Genomic DNA, 19,125 nt, shown 5'->3' with positions numbered 1-19,125 from the left:
GTCTTTCCTAGGATTTTGCGGGTTTTACCGGCGCTTTATTAAGGATTATTCCGCAATTGTGAGACCACTGACAGACCTCACCAAAGGTTATCCACCAGTGAAAGGGAAAGGAGACACTGCTTCAACAGGGAAGTATTTCAAGGAAATGGAACCCTTTGGTGAATGCTGGAATCAAGCATGTACAGAGGCCTTCAGGAAGATTGCTCACTGCCTTACTAATGCCCCGGTCTTGGCTTTTGCGGATTCCACTAAGCCACTATGTGCTTCATGTTGACGCCAGTTCCAATGGTTTAGGTGCAGTCCGGAATCAAGAATACTCAGAGGGGTTGCGTCCCCTGGCTTATGCAAGCCAAAAGTTGAGTTCTACCGAGCAGCATTATCCCACACACCAACTTGAGTTCCTGGCTCTCAAGTGGGCAGTAGTTGATAAGTTCCATGACTTCTTGTATGGCGTCAGGTTTGTTGTGAGAACTGATAATAATCTACTCACATCTTGACCAGTGCCAAGTTGAATGCCACTGGACATCGATGGCTTGCCGCATTAGCCACTTATGGTTTTAGCTTACAGAACAAGCCAGGAAAACAAAATGTGGATGCAGATGTACTTTCTCGATATCCTTCCAGCATGGAGTCTGAAGAGTAAGAAGAAATACCACAAACAGCAGTGAAGGCTGTATGTCAACTAACCAGCTCTTCTTTAGGTGGTGAGTCTCCTTCAAGGTTGATAGACCAACTCTGTGTCTCTCCACAAAGTATTCCAACAATGTATGCTTGTCCTGCCCAGCTTGAAACTGGTCAAATGGAGTGGTGGACACACGAAGATCTGAGGTCAGCTCAGGACCAAGACACCATCATTGCTCCAGTAAAAAAGTGGCTTCAAACAAGGTGCTTACCATGCCCAAAAGCTCAAATCCAGCTGTGGCACTATTACAACGACAAAGCCAAAAATTAACCATCAGAGACAATCTTCTATATAGCGTAACCACTGATCAAGATGGAAAAGAAAGATGGCAAATGGTTTTACCTGAGAAGTTCCATCCTCAGGTAATGAAATCCTTGCATGATGATGCAGGTCACTTGGGGGTTGAGCGGACTTTTGAACTGCTAAGAGATAGGTTCTACTCGCCTAAAATATACCAGGACATTGTGCGTTATGTGAAGACTTTTGGAAAGTGTGTGGTCAGGAAAACTTTGCCACAGAGGTCATCCCCACTGAATCGCATCAGTAGCAGTGGGCCTTTAGATCCTGTATGTATGGATTTCCTCTCCATAGAACCTAATTCAAAAGGGATTGCAAATGTACTGATCATAACAGATCATTTTACACGTTATGCTCAAGCCTTCCCTACAAAGGATCAAAGAGCTGTGACCGTGGCCAAGGTTCTGTGCGAGAAATTTTTTTTCCACTATGGATTGCCTGCACGAATACATTCGGATCAAGGCCGAGACTTTGAGAGCCGTCTCATTAAAGAGCTTCTGGGGATGTTGGGGATCCGAAAATCTCGTACCTCACCTTACCATCCGCAGGGTGAACCTCAACCTGAGCGATTCAATCGCACCCTTCTTTCAATGTTGGGTACCCTTGATCCTGCAAAGAAAGCAAAATGGAGCCAATATATTAGCCAGCTGGTACATGCTTATAATTGTACCAAGAACGAAGCGACTGGTTACTCGCCGTATTATCTATTGTTTGGATGGGAGGCTCGCCTACCTGTGGATCTTTGTTTTGGCACTTCACCTAATGGAGATAATGAAGTTCCATATCAGCAGTATGTGGAAAGAATGAGACATGAACTTCAAGAAGCTTACCAATTAGCAGAGGAGGCTTCTTTGAAAAACATCAAAGGAATAAACAACATTATGACAAGAGAGTGAAACCTCAAATGTTGGAAAAAGGAGATCGTGTTTTCATTCGAAACCAGGCTCAAACAGGAAAGCATAAATTGGAGGACAGGTGGAATTCTGTTCCTTACATAGTAGTGGAGAGGTTAAGACACTTACCTGTATATAAGCTAAGACCGGAGACAGGAACTGGACGATTGAGGACTCTCCACATCTGAGAACATCTGTTGCCAATTCGAGACAGTGTGGGAATTCCTGCTCTGAGTGGTGGAGAAGACATAAGACCTCCAGTAACTAGGGCACAAAGTGTGAAGAAAAAACAATTAAGAGAAAAAGTAGCTACTACGAATGAACCCAACAGAGTGGAAACGTCTTCTGAGAGCGAGGATGATATTTGCTACCATGTACCAGACCGAAGTGGAATGCGGACCAAGCCACTGCACACATTATTGCCTGAACTTGTTGGTGAGGAAGTTGTGCACAGTGCTGATGGAAGTAGAACTTTAAAAGACAATGTGTCTGAGGAAAGTCTGGAAGAGAATATGAGAGAGAATTCCTATTCAAACCCTGAAATTGAGGTGGAGGAGTTACCAAAAGAGAAAGTTCAAGTCAGCAACCTTCCAACAGTGGAGGGAGCATCTACGGATAGACGTTCAAGGAGAACCATGAAACCGGTCATAAAGCTAAGCTATGATAATCTCAGCAAGCCTTCATACAGACCTTTAGCTATTGTATACAAGGGTATGGTCATACATCTTGGGAACTCTCGGGAGAAGAAAAACGTTTGTGGTACCTTCTGGTGTTATCCACTGGCCCAGTGTGCTAAGTGTAACAAAGTAAACTCTAATTCAGCTTTAATGGCCACAATACAGACTTGAGTTTGACTTTCCCTGTAATCTCATGGGGACATGATAATTTTAGGGGGGGGGGGTGTGACCCAGGTATATTCCCCTCAAAGTTAAATAAAAAGATTTTAGGAACTTTAATAATAATGTTTCTTGGGTACTGAATTCATAGTTCTTTAGAATGTGTATATGGGCATCTACCCCTTTAAGAGCACCGTTTGTGTTATAGTTTGGTTGTAATGTACATGTGTAAAACGTGGGTTTTACTAACAAGTTAGTGTTTGTCCGTTATTCATTGGTGAATAATTGGATAAGCCCGCCTGATATCTACATAATGTGAAGTTTGATTGGTTCTTGAGAGTGGAGGGGGATAGGAGAGAAGAAGAGAGGAAGCAAATGGAATAGGTGTGTGTCGAAGCGCGCCGTTGTATGTGTGAGAGAATCACGATTAATCCGAATAGGATTGGTTGATTTTATTTCTTTGAGCAACCAAAAGTATTGAAATAGTTTATTTAGCAGTATTTGTTTTGTTTTCACAAGGTTCGCTGGCTGTAAGCTGAAAGCTGAGTTAACTTTCTGTTTGTCAGTACACTTGTGTGAGTTCCAGACGAGTTAGTGCTTACTACAAACGAAATAGTGACTGAGTAGCTGAATACTAAAGTGAACTTTTAATATCAACGTGAATAACGGTGATAAGGAGAAGCTTAGCGACTGGACATCCAGGTAGCGCCCTGAATTACCGAGAGATTCAGGGTTCCCCTGGCAATGAGGGATCGCGAGGATCACCAGGACGTGCATATCAGTGAGAACCGAGGGATTAAAGTTTCCTAACAAGGGAGGACTCTTCACTACGGTTAAGGTATCCCATTTAATATTTATTTGGCTCTTCGGAGTGAAGCGGCCAATTATCTTTTTGTTTTGCGGCCACAACGCACGCGAGCAACGGTTACAGGCCTGCAACGAGGGGTGAGCGTGATTCTATGTGTGTGTGTGTGGGGGCCCACGTGAGTTAATGTGTTTATCTGTCAAATTATAACTGCTGTTGTATTTCCTATGAGGGGTTTGATTTATTATTATTCCTTTTCTGTTAAAGGGAAGTTTCATATATTCTACATGTAAATAGATGGGCATTTAAAACCGTGTAAGAACCATATTGAGAGACATTTGATTTATTATTTGGTAAAAAGAGTCATACTCAACAGCCAACTCTATATTCCTCTGTAGATTGACATACAATTCTAAAAGTACATTTATCTGAGAATGTGTATCATTTAATATTCTAACTGCCCAATTGTGCTCATTTTAAAAGAGGCAGTTAATTGTAGTTTACCGTTTTCATTTAAATTCATACAACCTGAATTCCGGAAAAGTTGGGACGTTTTTTAAATTTTAATAAAATGAAAACTAAAGGAATTTCAAATCACATGAGCCAATATTTTATTCACAATAGAACATAGATAACATAGCAAATGTTTAAACTGAGAAAGTTTACAATTTTATGCACAAAATGAGCTCATTTCAATTTTGATTTCTGCTACAGGTCTCAAAATAGTTGGGACGGGGCATGTTTACCATGGTGTAGCATCTCCTTTTCTTTTCAAAACAGTTTGAAGACGTCTGGGCATTGAGGCTATGAGTTGCTGGAGTTTTGCTGTTGGAATTTGGTCCCATTCTTGCCTTATATAGATTTCCAGCTGCTGAAGAGTTCGTGGTCGTCTTTGACGTATTTTTCGTTTAATGATGCGCCAAATGTTCTCTATAGGTGAAAGATCTGGACTGCAGGCAGGCCAGGTTAGCACCCAGACTCTTCTACGACGAAGCCATGCTGTTGTTATAGCTGCAGTATGTGGTTTTGCATTGTCCTGCTGAAATAAACAAGGCCTTCTCTGAAATAGACATTGTTTGGAGGGAAGCATATGTTGCTCTAAAACCTTTATATACCTTTCAGCATTCACAGAGCCTTCCAAAACATGCAAGCTGCCCATACCGTATGCACTTATGCACCCCCATACCATCAGAGATGCTGGCTTTTGAACTGAAGGCTGATAACATGCTGGAAGGTCTCCCTCCTCTTTAGCCCGGAGGACACGGCGTCCGTGATTTCCAACAAGAATGTCAAATTTGGACTCGTCTGACCATAAAACACTATTCCACTTTGAAATAGTCCATTTTAAATGAGCCTTGGCCCACAGGACACGACGGCACTTCTGGACCATGTTCACATATGGCTTCCTTTTTGCATGATAGAGCTTTAGTTGGCATCTGCTGATGGCACGGCGGATTGTGTTTACCGACAGTGGTTTCTGAAAGTATTCCTGGGCCCATTTAGTAATGTCATTGACACAATCATGCCGATGAGTGATGCAGTGTCATCTGAGAGCCCGAAGACCACGGGCATTCAATAAAGGTCTCCTTGTCCCTTACGCACAGAGATTTCTCCAGTTTCTCTGAATCTTTTGATGATGTTATGCACTGTAGATGATGAGATTTGCAAAGCCTTTGCAATTTGACGTTGAGGAACATTGTTTTTAAAGTTTTCCACAATTTTTTTACGCAGTCTTTCACAGATTGGAGAGCCTCTGCCCATCTTTACTTCTGAGAGACTCTGCTTCTCTAAGACAAAGCTTTTATAGCTAATCATGTTACAGACCTGATATCAATTAACTTAATTAATCACTAGATGTTCTCCCAGCTGAATCTTTTCAAAACTGCTTGCTTTTTTAGCCATTTGTTGCCCCCGTGCCAACTTTTTTGAGACCTGTAGCAGGCATTAAATTTTAAATGAGCTAATTAAGTGGATAAAAGTGTAAAATTTCTCAGTTTAAACATTTGCTACGTTATCTATGTTCTATTGTGAATAAAATATTGGCTCATATGATTTGAAATTCCTTTAGTTTTCATTTTATTAAAATTTAAAAAACGTCCCAACTTTTCCGGAATTCGGGTTGTATTTGTTTTAATAAACATTGTAATCGTTTTACTTGAAGTGATTTCATCGAGTTTCACTAATTGGTTGGGTTGAAGGTTAATCTGAAAATTCCTATTGTGTTAATTTACATTCACCTAAAAATTCAGGGTTATAGCTAAACATAGGGAATAGTGTTTGTGCTGAAGGGTGTAAAGAGAGTTCCCTTATAATTAGTCGAGAGACTGCAAAGTTTGAACCCGGGTACCCGCCCTAAGAGCTCAAGTACGCCATTACTGATATGTAGGGTGCTACATATATATCATCCCACTAACAATCACACACACTCGTTTGTTTTTGTGAAAAGTGGGGAAATCCCATAGGCGTTATGGTTTTTATACTATACAAACTGTATATTCTCTCATCCTACACCTAACCCTAACCCTCACAAGAAACTTTGTGCATTTTTACTTTCTCAAAAAAAAAAAATCATTCTGTATGATTTATTAGCGTTTTGAAAAATGGGGACATGGGTTATGTCCTCATAAGTCACCCTCTCCTAGTAATACCTGTGTCATACCCATGTCATTATACAGAGTTGTGTCCTGATATGTCACAAAAACATGCCCACACACACACACACACACAGCGGAATCAATGAGTGCCATAAGAGGCTCTTGTTTGTTGTGAATAACTCTGAAGCTGCCATCATCACATTAAATGCAGCTCTGCTATCATTTCCTCTGCATAATACCTTCATTGTTTTCACAGGGCCATTATACTTCGGTTCCCTCATTTCACATCAGCAAACAAACACTCTCTCCTGTGATCTTTGCATCCATATTTTAGCTATAAATTAACCCCGGTTTACGAAGATACAGAGAACAAAGTGAACACACCAGAGAGTTAAATTTCTTATTACATGTGCTGGTCTAAAATTACAATGAGTTTGCGATCTAGACAGAGTTGTTTTTCTTACTCTTGTGTGGGATGTAATGTAGACAAAGCAGCAGGCTTTCCAATGCTTATGAGATGGTTTATAGTGCATCGGTATAAGTGTGATTCAGTGCTTTATACAATAATTCATCTAAATACAGGAAGCACAGACATAGATGAAAGACATGGAGAAAATCTGATACATAAGCAGCTAACCAACAACTAAACTTGATCAACACAGAAAACATATTCACAAGTTTTTGACAGAGTTCAAGTCCAGTTTCAAGTCTATGAAGGCCAAGTCATGTCTTAAGAGTGGTAATTCACCACAGACAAAAGGGATTTTAATATACATTGGCTGTCTATTCAAAAACATGACTTTTTTAATCAATGCTATACGACTAGAGAAAACAGAGAAAAGCCCTGGAGGGTTTTTATAAAGCCCCGGAACTGACAACTAAACAGTGATATCCTGGTGCAGGCTACGCATTGTTCAGTTACTTAGGCCACAAACACTGTAACAATACAAAGCTGGCTGAAAACTCCAAGTGAAAGTCCAAATCTCTTTGAGTACGTTTTCTACAGTATATGCAGAGAAAAAAAATACTTGAAGAGTCCATTTTGTATTATTTTGCTTTTTTTTTTTTTTTTTTTCTCAATTGATGAATTAATACGCATTGGACTCAGTGTGCAAGGAAAAACAATTAAATATCCTGTGTCTGCCCATACATATCCAGGACTGGCCGATACAATAGCCTACCTATATAAATGCTGATACAAAACTATCATTTAATGTAATCTTTCACAACAGATTCTGTCAGTTCTTCCTTTTATAAAACAGCTGAGCTTGTTTGCTTTTCATAAACTTGAACAGTTAAAGAGTGAAATCATAGAGACTCTTGATCTTAATTTAAACAGTGAATTCAAAACCCCCTTCAAGCTTCTGGATGGGAAACACTGAGCGTTATAGTCTAGTCTAATTATATCTGTTTTGTAGTTTGTGACAGTTTGAAAGTCTGACTGGCTGAGAATCTGCTCATACTTTAAAAGCAAGTGATAAGAGAATGTTTTTCTTTAAGCATAACAGCACATAAAATATTAAAAATAATCAGCTATACAGTACGTCTTTTGCCTTAAAGCAAACACACAGAAACTTTAGAGGCTTATTAGTTTACAAACTTTCTCCAACTACAGCAAAAGATAGAAAACTTTCTTGGAAAGGGCTATCAGCAATCTGAAAGGCTGGTCTTGTTTGCAGGGCTGTCTGTTTGGAAGAGGGCATCTATCAGAGCTGAAGATGATTACTAGTGTCTATACCCTTGAAAAGATGCTTCAATCAATGCTCAGAGAATACTAATGCAGTCTGTGCCCTTTTACATTCTCCATTATTACAGTACTTTTTTGGAAATATCATTACTTTCTAATTAGAACAGGGAAATATATCAGCATGAGGCACTTATTCTCTGCTGTTAAAATTATTTAAGGTTTCTCTGTAATAATCAATGTAGAGCCCAAAGGCTCAATTTTAACAAGCATTTAAGTGTACTGTATTCCCATCACCAATAAAAACTCCCAAGGCCTCAAGAATATCAAGGATATAATGGAAATCAGTGCTCCAAATATACATGTTCCTGGCATATAAACATAATATTTATTTAACGTGAGTGCCTGTAATTGCTTTTTGTGCAAGTAGATATGTAGGATGTTGTTGTTTAAAAAAGTATTTGTCAGTTGAATGAAGGCCAGTGCTGCACGAGGCATGTGGCCACCCCTGAACCGCTGGCCTGTGTTAAAGGGCTGTAATTGTCTTTTTAGTGTGACCACTAAATCTCTGAGTGCCCTCACCGTTCCATCGCAACATTCTGCCAATGGTCATCGCCTAGCAACCAGCGTCGAGAGCAAACACTTCTTTCTGTATTTATTCGAATTTAGCTTTTGTGATTGATGTGCTCTACAACAAAGTGCTTCAAATGGATGGGCTGTTCAGTCTCAAAATCCATGTTCAGAAAAAGTCTGTCTATCATGGCAGAGGGTGTGTATGAAGGAAATGTCTGGGACATAGCAACCGAAATTATGAATTACATTCCCCTGCCATATGGAATAATAAGCCAACCCTGCAAGAAATCCCAGATTCTGATGGATTCAATTAGGGATGCACCGAAATGAAAATTCTTGGCTGAAGCTGAAGCCAAACAAAATGAAACACTGGGCCGAAGGCCGAATACCAAACACGTTTTTTCACATTTTCCCCCATGTAGGTTTATTTTGCCTTTTTTTCACCATTGCATTAATTGAATTGCCAAAATGTGCTTTTTACAAATGCAAATGCTGCAATTTGTGTTTTGATGAATTCAAATCAATTAAAAAAACTATTATAAAATATTTTCTCAACACTGATGTTTTTTTGTTTGTTTTTTACATTCAGACATTATACCAACAAAGCACATTTTTATTTAAAATGAATAATAAGTTAATCAAATAATAATTTTGGCCATTTTTTGAAACTTGAATCAGGCATGTATTTTTTACTGTACAAATAAAGACAGCCTTGCTGAGCAGAAGAGACCTTAAAAAAAAAAAAAAAAAACATTAGTATAGCAGATCCCAATTTGAACACTGTGTGTAAATGTTATAATACATTTATTAATAGAGCTGTTGTAGGGTAATTATTATTATCTGCGTGTATATGCCACGTAATGGCCTCAGTCAGAGCAGTACCAGTCAGGTAAGAAAATCTAACGTTTTCCTTGTGTTAAGTCAAAGTCTTTAATTTCTCTTTGAGTTTCTGTTTTGGGGTGCTTTTGTTTTGCATTCTAGTATTGTGTAATCGGTTTATTGTGCTGTTAATAGATGATTTTGAGCAGTTGGGAGATGTGAAAGCGCATGACTCTCTGTAACGTATTGACTTTAGTATATATATATATACTAGGGCTGAAACAATCAGTCGACATTATCGACAACGTCGACGATAAAACAAATTGTCGGCAAATGTTGAGTTGTGGTTTGATCTCGCATCTACCTAATGTGAGAGCCTGCAATAATGCGGTTTGGCCAGTGTGGTGCTGTAGCGCAAGACTGTGATTCAGTTCTCCTGATTCAGTTCAAAAGAAGTGCTTCAGTTAACCTGAGAACCTGAGAACCTGAGGCTGCTGAGCGGCGTTTGGATAATTATGTAAATATATACTGCGCGCCTTTCTCTCAATAACTAAATAAACACAACAAAAATTGACCGCTATGTAGAAGCATTTAACCCATCCAAAGTGCACACACACACAGAGCAGTGAACACACACACACACACACTGTGAACACACACCCGGAGCAGCCATTTATGCTGCGGCGCCTGGGGAGCATTTGGGGGTTCAATGCCTTGCTCGAGGGCACCTAAGTCGTGGTATTGAGGGTGGAGAGAGCACTGTACATGCACCCCCCCCCCCCCCCCCCCCCCCCCCAATTCCTGCCAGCCCGAGACTCGAACTCACAACCCATCGATTTCGAGTCCGACTCTCTAACCATTAGGCCACGACTTCCCCAAACCTATATAAGCATATATGTTTTAATATAGGTTTTGATATAGGTTTTTAATATATGTGACATATATAAAATTGGCCGTTTTCCTATATTATATGTACATATATGTACATATAATATAGGAAAATGTCCATTTTTATTCTTTTTTATTCATTTTTATTTTAATTCGGGTTTTTCGAGTCATTCGTTCATCACGTGACAGACCCATAAGCTTTAACCTATGCAGTCATAACATACATATTTAAGTTGACTAAATAATGAAATTAAGTTATCGTATTGCTTTAGCTCATTAAGTAAATTAAACAAGCAGCAAAATCTTTTTTTGTTCCTCCAGTGTTATCTTTCTGTAGACCACTATGGACCAGCAACCATATTCCGAAAACCAGCATAACCTGTTATTAACCCCCAGAAGGGATCTGCTCACACTAAATATTATGCCTGGATTGTAAACAGCTTTTGAATAAACTCTTTCACGTAATTTAATGAAGGTGTAACATGAGTCTTTGCGTTTTTAATATGAAGCGCTACCTAAATTTGGCCTCAAGTGCTTTATACCACATCATATCAAATTGAATCATTCCTCCCTTGTTCTGCCAAAAATGAACAATGTACTTGAAACATGATGTCTGACAACACAACAGAATTCAGATGAGATAACCAAAGCAGCTAGCAAAGCTCCAGCATGTATCACATAATATCAGAGAGGGAGGTGAGAGAAGGTTTCTGAAGATCTCTGCTGTTCCATGTACTCAAAATCACAAGATCCAAGAGAAAAGTCTTCAACGTGAAGTGTGAGAAAGAGATTAGTTGAGGTTTTACTAGTCTTGTATAGATTTTGGAAAGTTCTTGCCATTTTTGTGTGCAATATGCCTCAGATGGTCTATGGGGTTCTGGTCTAAACCTCAGATTAGGGTTTTACTGACTAGGATCAGTCATGTAAAGCTACTCAGCAGGGTCCTCAAAGGGCTGGTGTTTAAGAGCTGATCAGAGGTCAGATAGTAAGTCGGCCACTAACCTGCAGCCATCTGCATGTATCCTGCCAATGTGCAGATCCTCCTCTCACAGGCTCCACTGGGCAGGAAGATGGTGATGATGGCCAGCAGGGAGCTGACTGCTAGCAGAGCACATCCTCCTGAACACAGCACCGCACTCGTCTGCAACACACACAACACACAACCCTTACAGAGACTGTTGCTCGTATAAGAATTCAAACTTTACTACTCAAGCAATACAAATTTAATTCTGTTCTCATTAAATGAGTAAATCTGTCCACAACTGGATTTAATAGGTCAAGGTAAAACCACAGATTTTAAATCCAAACTGCACTAAACACTGAACAAAATCATAACATGGCCAACCATGTAAAGCCTTACATTATAATATAATATAATATAATATAATATAATATAATATAATATAATATAATATAATATAATATAATATAATATAATATAATATAATATAATATAATATAATATAATATAATATAAAAGTAACGTTTTGTACTATGATACTATTAGGCTCTTATAGTAATTTAATAATCACATTCACAACTAAATATGTTTCTAATTGCATTAACAATCTTTAAAGTATTCTTATTGATTTTTTTTCTTCTTAAAGGGCTCTTCATTTTCATTTGGGATAGTCTAAACAAACATTGAAAGCAAGTTATAAAAAATATAAATATGCATCTACATTATATGTAGAATGTATTAATACAGTACATAATTGTGGATAATAAAAATAAATGGTACACAGAACAGTTATAGTGAAGATTAATGACGGTTTGTATCATTTTAATAATAATACGGCTGACTGCAAATAAATATAAATACAATAAAAATTAAAATACAAATAAAAATACACTAGGTAAATATATATACGTATATGTATAGTATTTTTTGGCAACACTTTATTCATTTAAGGACCAATTCGCAGTATTTATTAAGATGCATATTACTAGCATACTAGCTGTTTATTAAGACTTACAGTATATACTGTAGCACATATTGTCTTATTCTGTATGACCATATTTAATATCCATAATCCCCATACCTAAACTTAACAACTACCTCACTAAGCAGCTAATTATGAGTTTATTGAGGTAAAAGTTGAAGTGAAAGTAAATGTTGACCATCTCTGCGATTCATCTGCTTTAAAAAAAAAAAAAAAAACTCACAAGAATGGAAATTATGTGTGTTATGGCACAAATGAGTAAATGATGACAAAATTAATTTTTCTGGATTGACTATAAACTTAACATTAAACACTGAGCACAGAGTCACAGAAAAAAATGCTAGACAGGAATATAAGGTGTGAAATCAATCAATCTTTTCTAAGTGCTTACTCATTGGGATCAATTTAGTTAAACAGTGACAGTGTGTACTGACCCTCTTATCTAACCTCTTCATCAAATCAAACGCTTCATCAGTCAAAAGGCTCACTCCAGCACTACACAACCACCACAGGCCTGGTCCAAAACCAAAAAGAAAGGCCATCCCAAATAGGAGATCAATTTCTAAAATATGCGCTTTTTTAATCAGATGTTTGCAAAACCAGGCTGCAGGAGTTTGCATGTCTTTGTTAGACCATGACACAAAACTCTAAAGAGTAACTAAACAGTTTGCATTAAAATCCCTAAAACAAAAACACGGAGGACGAATATCAGAGACAAGAGGCAATTGATCTTACTCTGATGTAATACATTTAAGCCTGTGAGGCAGGACACAATGACATCATGAATTATTGATGTGAAAAAAATGGATTCATTTGGGTAGTATCTGTAACTTAACGCTTAGATGTTGCTATGAACCAATCTTTTCGTTTCCCATAAGCCTAACATTTAAAAATCAAAAGACTATAAAAAGACTAAAAGACAAAAAATCAGGACTATATTATTCCACATAGTGTCATTATCGTAAACCTAAAATCTGTCACAAACAAACAAACTGAAAAAAATATGCTACACATAATAATATCCATGTATAAAATGTACACTTACACAACAATTTAAATATACAAAAATAATACACATATATGGATAAACATACAAAAAAAGACTATTTTTAGTACCACCCCCTAGACACACAAGAATATTTCATAACAGTATTTTAGTATTAATACATTTTTCATTACAGTAGCCTATTCTAAAATGTGTTCAGATGGAGGCTTTCTATAGAGGTGGGTCACAGGTGGCTGCTTTTCAGTGAGAAACATTCAGAGATTTCAAACTGAGGTTTTCTTTCTGACAGTTTGATCTCACTGCCTCTTCATTAGATCAGCTGGAGTTTAGATCTGCAGTATCAAACTTACTAGACCAAATCAACAACAAAGTAAACACAACATATGTTAAAAAGATATCAGCACATCTCTTGCACAAACAATACACATACACAACAGAGTGCAGGTCTTAGAGCCATTGTCACATTAGCAGTACGTATCAGAAAGGAGTCACACGATAATAATACAATTGCCAGTGACTGCATTACCTTGTGGTCCTAATGGCGAAGACATTAATGGTAAGAGTGGAACGCTAATAAAGACGGGATGGCAGATTCATGGGTGACATCTGAAACTTGTAGTAACATTTGTAGTAATTATGACTGTTTGTGCTGATGACAACATTACAACATCTGTTCCAATAATTGCATGTCTGCACTGGAAATAGGAAAAATTCTAATAACGCAGAAAACGAAGAAGTGGAGCGTTGCAGGCACTCAGCGGAAACATATTTCCTTCAAACAGAACTCATTCCCCTTTAAATGGTATTCATATATTCATAGAAATGTCTGGTTTTCTTAGCGCCATCTCTTGATCTTGCCTTCTTTGAAGCCTTTAGATGAAATGAACTCTTGCCCACTGTGCTGTCAAACATTATCGTGTTTCATTACAACTAATAGAGACATATTAGGGCTGCAAAAGATCAGATCCAGAACTAAACGGTATCCTGGAAAATCATAAATAGGATGTCTATGACAGGTATGTTGATGATGCTCATAAGTTAAACAAGCAGTTTGCATATTTTATCCCTAATGTATATAGTCTACGTATGGCTAGGAAGTGGAAATGTACTTCCTGAAATCAATACTTCTAAGTGAATACTTCTAAGTCAATACAGTACTTACTGGTGCTTGCCAAGTGTGCTGTGACTTTTCAAAGTGATCAGACTCATGATTTTTAATCTAGTGGATGATATACTGGTTAAAAATGTCTATAAACTGACGCAGAAAGCAGGACCATTTCTAGAGACCAGAATATCTCAATAGAGGCTTGAGGTGGGCTGTTTTGAGGTGGGCAAGCGCTTAGAACACCACAGAAACTGCAATTACACTCTGACAACAGGCCATATCCAAAAGCCTTTTATGGCAATTGTAACAATCTTACATTTTGGTTCAATCTTAATTTTATGAAGCCACAAAGAAAACAAAATGCATCGTGGTACTCTTGTGCATAGTGATGGACGCTAACGCGGAAGAAAAAATTGTTGAATAAAGTCTTTGTTTTTGTTTCACCTATTCTTGTAGCTTTGTAAACTTAGAGCTTAAACACTGATATCACATGGACTATTTTAACGAAGTCCTTACTACCTTTCTTGGCCTTGAATGTGTCAGTTGTGTTGCTGTCTGTGCAGGATCAGAAAGCTCTCGGATTTCATCATCAATATCTTAATTTGTGTTCCGGAGATAAACGAAGGAATTTTAGCAAGAATTTTCATTTTTGAGTGAACCATCCCTTAGAGGGCAATACCTTCATGCTTATTGTTTAATGTAAACCATACATTTTCATATAACTCAAATCGTACAAGTTCCTGCAAATTTGCAACCAATTCTTATTTGGCCAAAATTAAAAATCATAAGCCGGTTTCTATCCAAAGTTGCAAATTTAACTTATGCGCAGAATTGTAATATCAAAATGTGTTTTCATCTCCCATTATTTGCACTAACCCCTTTTTTTTGAACAAGTCAAAAGTAACATAAAAAAAATTTTGCCCCTAAAATTTGGTTTCCACCATTCAATTCTGATGCGATTCTTCAAAATGTTGATAAAAACAGGGTTATAGAAACATAGCTATAGTTATGTTTTCTCATGAGATTATTTTGGCAACATTGCTAGTATTGTGGCATTAAGTTTTCTACAGACATCAGATTCTGGTAAAAGGATGTTAATTATGTGCAGCTGAGTGAGAAGTCATGTGACCCACATTTAATGCAGTCAGATTTGGCAGTGGCAGTGGATGTGTGACAATAAATTAATGGGACAAATCAGCCAAAAATTAAAATACTATATTTTAAGTATTTTTGTCCATTCACTGGAAGTCAATGGTAACCAAAAACTGAACAATCTTCAAAATATCACCTTGTGTGTTCTGTAGAAAAACAGCAATACAGTCATATAGGTTAGGAACAAAATGAGGTTGAATAAATTATGGCAAATTAATGGAATCAAGTAAATGGAATTAATAAGTAAATATAGACTCCAAACAAAGAATCCATTCTCATGTAGGTGAGGCAAGTTCAGGTCTGACCCACTCCGGGCTCCTGTCCCACTTGTATCTCCCCCTAATTTCTAATAATATTTTCATTTTCTGTATAAAGTGCAAAGCACTCAAGATAAAATTAGACAAAAAGAAGAAAAGAGAAAAGAGCTGATGATGCAAACAGAAGTCCTCAGCCCCTCACCTATTGAAATGTTAATACACAGCTTAACCGTTCGCATTCTTACTCATTTTGTTTTGGCGGAACAGCTTTGCATTTGTTATGCACCAATCAAGCCAATGTTATTTGTACAATATTTAGTGCAAACAATTTCATGTGTTTGCATGAACAGTCAGCTTTGCAAATCTACCCCTGTTTTGCCTAGACTAATTTTATTCATTCCTCAAAGACCTTAGTGTATCAACACACTGCCCAGAATTCAATTGTTCTTAATTAGTTTGACATTTCAGGCCTGGCTTTTGCCACAACTCCTATGAGCAATAATTAAAGATTATGCTTCTGCTTGACACTAGAATATAAAATCCATGATTACATTGTGTCCAACTACATCATATATATTCACACAATATTCACACAATATATGCAAGACTTTTCAAACTCCAGCTGCTGTTCATTTACAAGAAAATGGCTCCTAACAGCGCTGCCTCTTTCAGAGAGCAGGTTCCTAAATAGATGCTAATTATTTGCCTCTATACACACTGCAAACAGTAAATAGCACTGCAGAGGAAGTGCATTGTGAAGGAAAGAGGTCACGCTATGATGGAAACCAATTTCTGTACCTAGATGAAAAGAAAACAAACTTGAGAGAATTATTATAAGAAATTACACATCAGACATACTGTCAATTCGATCACATGTTGTACCTCACAAAACATTCAGAGTTCCTTGCTAATTTAAGTAAAGGAAAAAAATTATATTTTCTGCGAATTCTGTAGGACACAGAGAGAAAAATAGACTATGCAAGTCCATAACTGCAGTAGTTATGCGCTTTAATACTCGAAAGACATGAGACGAAACACATTAACAAAATTTTATTCTACAAATGAATAAATTCAAAATGAGATTATTTGCTGAAAACCCTGCCCTTCTGTGTTTGACCGTTTCCAAATTTTAAAGCAGGCAAATACTAATGCTAATGTACGGCTTCAGAAAACTTACAGCACAAAAATTCTGTAATTTCAATATTTTCGTCAACTTTATCACTAAATACAAACAATAAACAGTGGCATGATAGATCGCCATGCACTTCAGTTCAGGTGGCAGAGGGGAACGTTTTTATTTCAATGCAAATTATTAACAAAAAATACATAGCAGATGAAGTTAATAGTTGAACTGTTGTTGTTCATTTTATCCTATAATATATCATAGTAATGCACCAGCTGATAGAATTGAATGTGATTTTCATGCGCATCTCGTCCGTAAAGGCACTATTGTGATTAGTAGTATATCTCCAGCACGTGCATTCAGATCAGGATTGCCAGGTTTTCAAAACAAAACCTGCCCAATTACTTCTCAAAACTAGCCCAATCGCGTTTCGTTCCAGGCGATAAAGTAAAAATGTTTTGGCGGGGTTCCCTTGGTAAAATGTGCATTTTAGGGGCTAAACATCACGTTATTTGTATTGGGGTCGCTTCGAACCGCGGACATGAAAAACAACCGCAGACTTGGCAACACTGGTTGGCCTTTACTACACAGAGCCGTAGTTCACTGACAATCTACAGAAATCTACAGAGGCGATTCTTTGTCGATTTTGAAAGCGATTTTGTGTAGCTTGTCGGTGGACTATGGCTCTGTGTAGTAAATGCTGCTCCACCTGAACCAGTGTTGCCAAGTCCGCGGTTGTTTTTCATGTCCACGGGTTGAAGCAACCCCAATACCAATAACGTGATGTTTAGCCCCTAAAATGCGAATTTTACCAAGGCAACCCTGTGCATTTAAAAAAAAAACAGTGCATTTTAACCCCGGAATGCATTTTTTTTTTATCGGGGAAGCTCCTGGAAACGCGATTGGGCTAGTTTTGAGAAGCAAGTGGCAGGATTTGTTTTGAAAACCTGGCAATCTTGATCTAAACGCACATGCTGGAGATGTACTTCTAATCACAGGAGCGCCTTTACTGACGAGATGCGCATGAAAATCGCATTCAATTTTTTGCACAGCCCTACCAGCCAACATGATATTATTGTGTATAGTTTAAAGTTTTAGGGAGATTTTGTTTTTCCTTGAGAAAAAAATTTCATGCACTCTCTGATATACTTAATATTCAAATTAACATATAGTGAATTAAATAAAATTGAAAGCTTGAATCGTAAAATGCATCTACATTTTAGTCTACAAGTTTTATGGACTGACCATTTTAATTTTATAAAAAAAAAAAAAAAACAGGTTGAAAACCTTTTGTTATACCATTTTAAATGGCATGGGGCTGAATTAACGCTGACAGAATCTTCATGCAGGGGAGCTATTCGTTTAGGAGATGGAAAATGATGGGAAATAACTGGAATGGTTCATCCGACAGTCAAATTCTTTTCAAAAACCCAAATGTCACCAACATCAACTTCACTTGTCAGTGAAAAAGGACTGCTACAGTAACGAAAAGATCAGGCTTATTATTTTATAAGGGTTTTATATTCAGTGGAATCTGCACTTGATTTACAAGACATACAGACTGGAAATCAAGGTCGAAGCTGTCTTGTTACCATGGTGAAGTATTTTCTCATACATCTAAAGAGAGAGAGAGAGAGTGTGTGTGTGTGTGTGTGTGTGTGGATCAGGTCCAAAGCTGGCTTAGCTGTAGTTAAGAGGCAGAGTGGGCAGTGCCAATTAAGAGGGAGGTGTGTTGAAGCTCAGACTCTCGTTTAATGAAATAAAGTCCTTCAGCCCTAAAGAACATTAAGCTCTAATACACGTTTATTTCCTTGCAATCAAGCTCAAACCCACACGCACTCATGCCATATTATTATGTGTATGATCTATTGAACTACAAAAAATATATATTTATTTTTTATAAAAGATCAAAGCAAGACGCATATTGGCCAAGTCTTCTCTTGGCAGAACGGAAAAATCTATACCAGCATTTAGTCATTCTGCCCTCTGTTAGAACTCAATAAATGTATCCGTTTTCCATATTGTCCTTGCTGTAAGAATTCAGACAACTCCTGCATGCACTAACATTCCACAGGCCTCTTCCTTGAGGCACAGAGCAACCTACACAGAACACAAACAAACAAACAAACAAAAAAGTGTCTGAGGTTTTTTATAGTTCAGGTCACTATGTACAAATACTAGAGCACCTTTTAGGGTTCAGTTGATCACACTGGTGGAAACCTCTGGGGAACATATATGAACCCTTTTAAAAAGGCAGGGGAAACGTTGATTTAAAGCAACTACAGGCTTTTTGTTGTGACACTGGTCAATTTAGAAATTTGGCTATTTTGCTTTCATAACATAGTGTTCTTTCAGACTAATATCTAAAGCATTTAATTACATTAGTACATTTGCATCTGAAGATTTAAGTTACTATACATATTGTTAAGGTTCATAAAACATTAAAAAAAAATAAAAAATAAAAAAAA

The 19,125-nt window shown here is 37.5% G+C and overlaps 1 protein-coding gene across 1 annotated transcript in view; it reads right to left on the bottom strand.

The window, feature by feature from the left end:
- The window catches only part of LOC132140905 (LHFPL tetraspan subfamily member 7 protein-like), a 155,214-nt gene that overhangs the window by 103,299 nt on the left and 32,790 nt on the right, over window positions 1-19,125 (bottom strand). Inside the window, exon 2 of the mRNA XM_059549963.1 lies at window positions 11,074-11,212. Coding sequence (XP_059405946.1) covers window positions 11,074-11,212 — 139 coding nt within the window. The remainder of the gene's footprint in view (window positions 1-11,073; window positions 11,213-19,125) is intronic.

Source organism: Carassius carassius, chromosome 5, assembly GCF_963082965.1.
Source record: "Carassius carassius chromosome 5, fCarCar2.1, whole genome shotgun sequence".
Taxonomy (NCBI): domain Eukaryota; kingdom Metazoa; phylum Chordata; class Actinopteri; order Cypriniformes; family Cyprinidae; genus Carassius; species Carassius carassius.
Note: the sequence above shows the minus strand (reverse complement) of the source record. Positions and strands in the feature narration are given on the sequence as shown.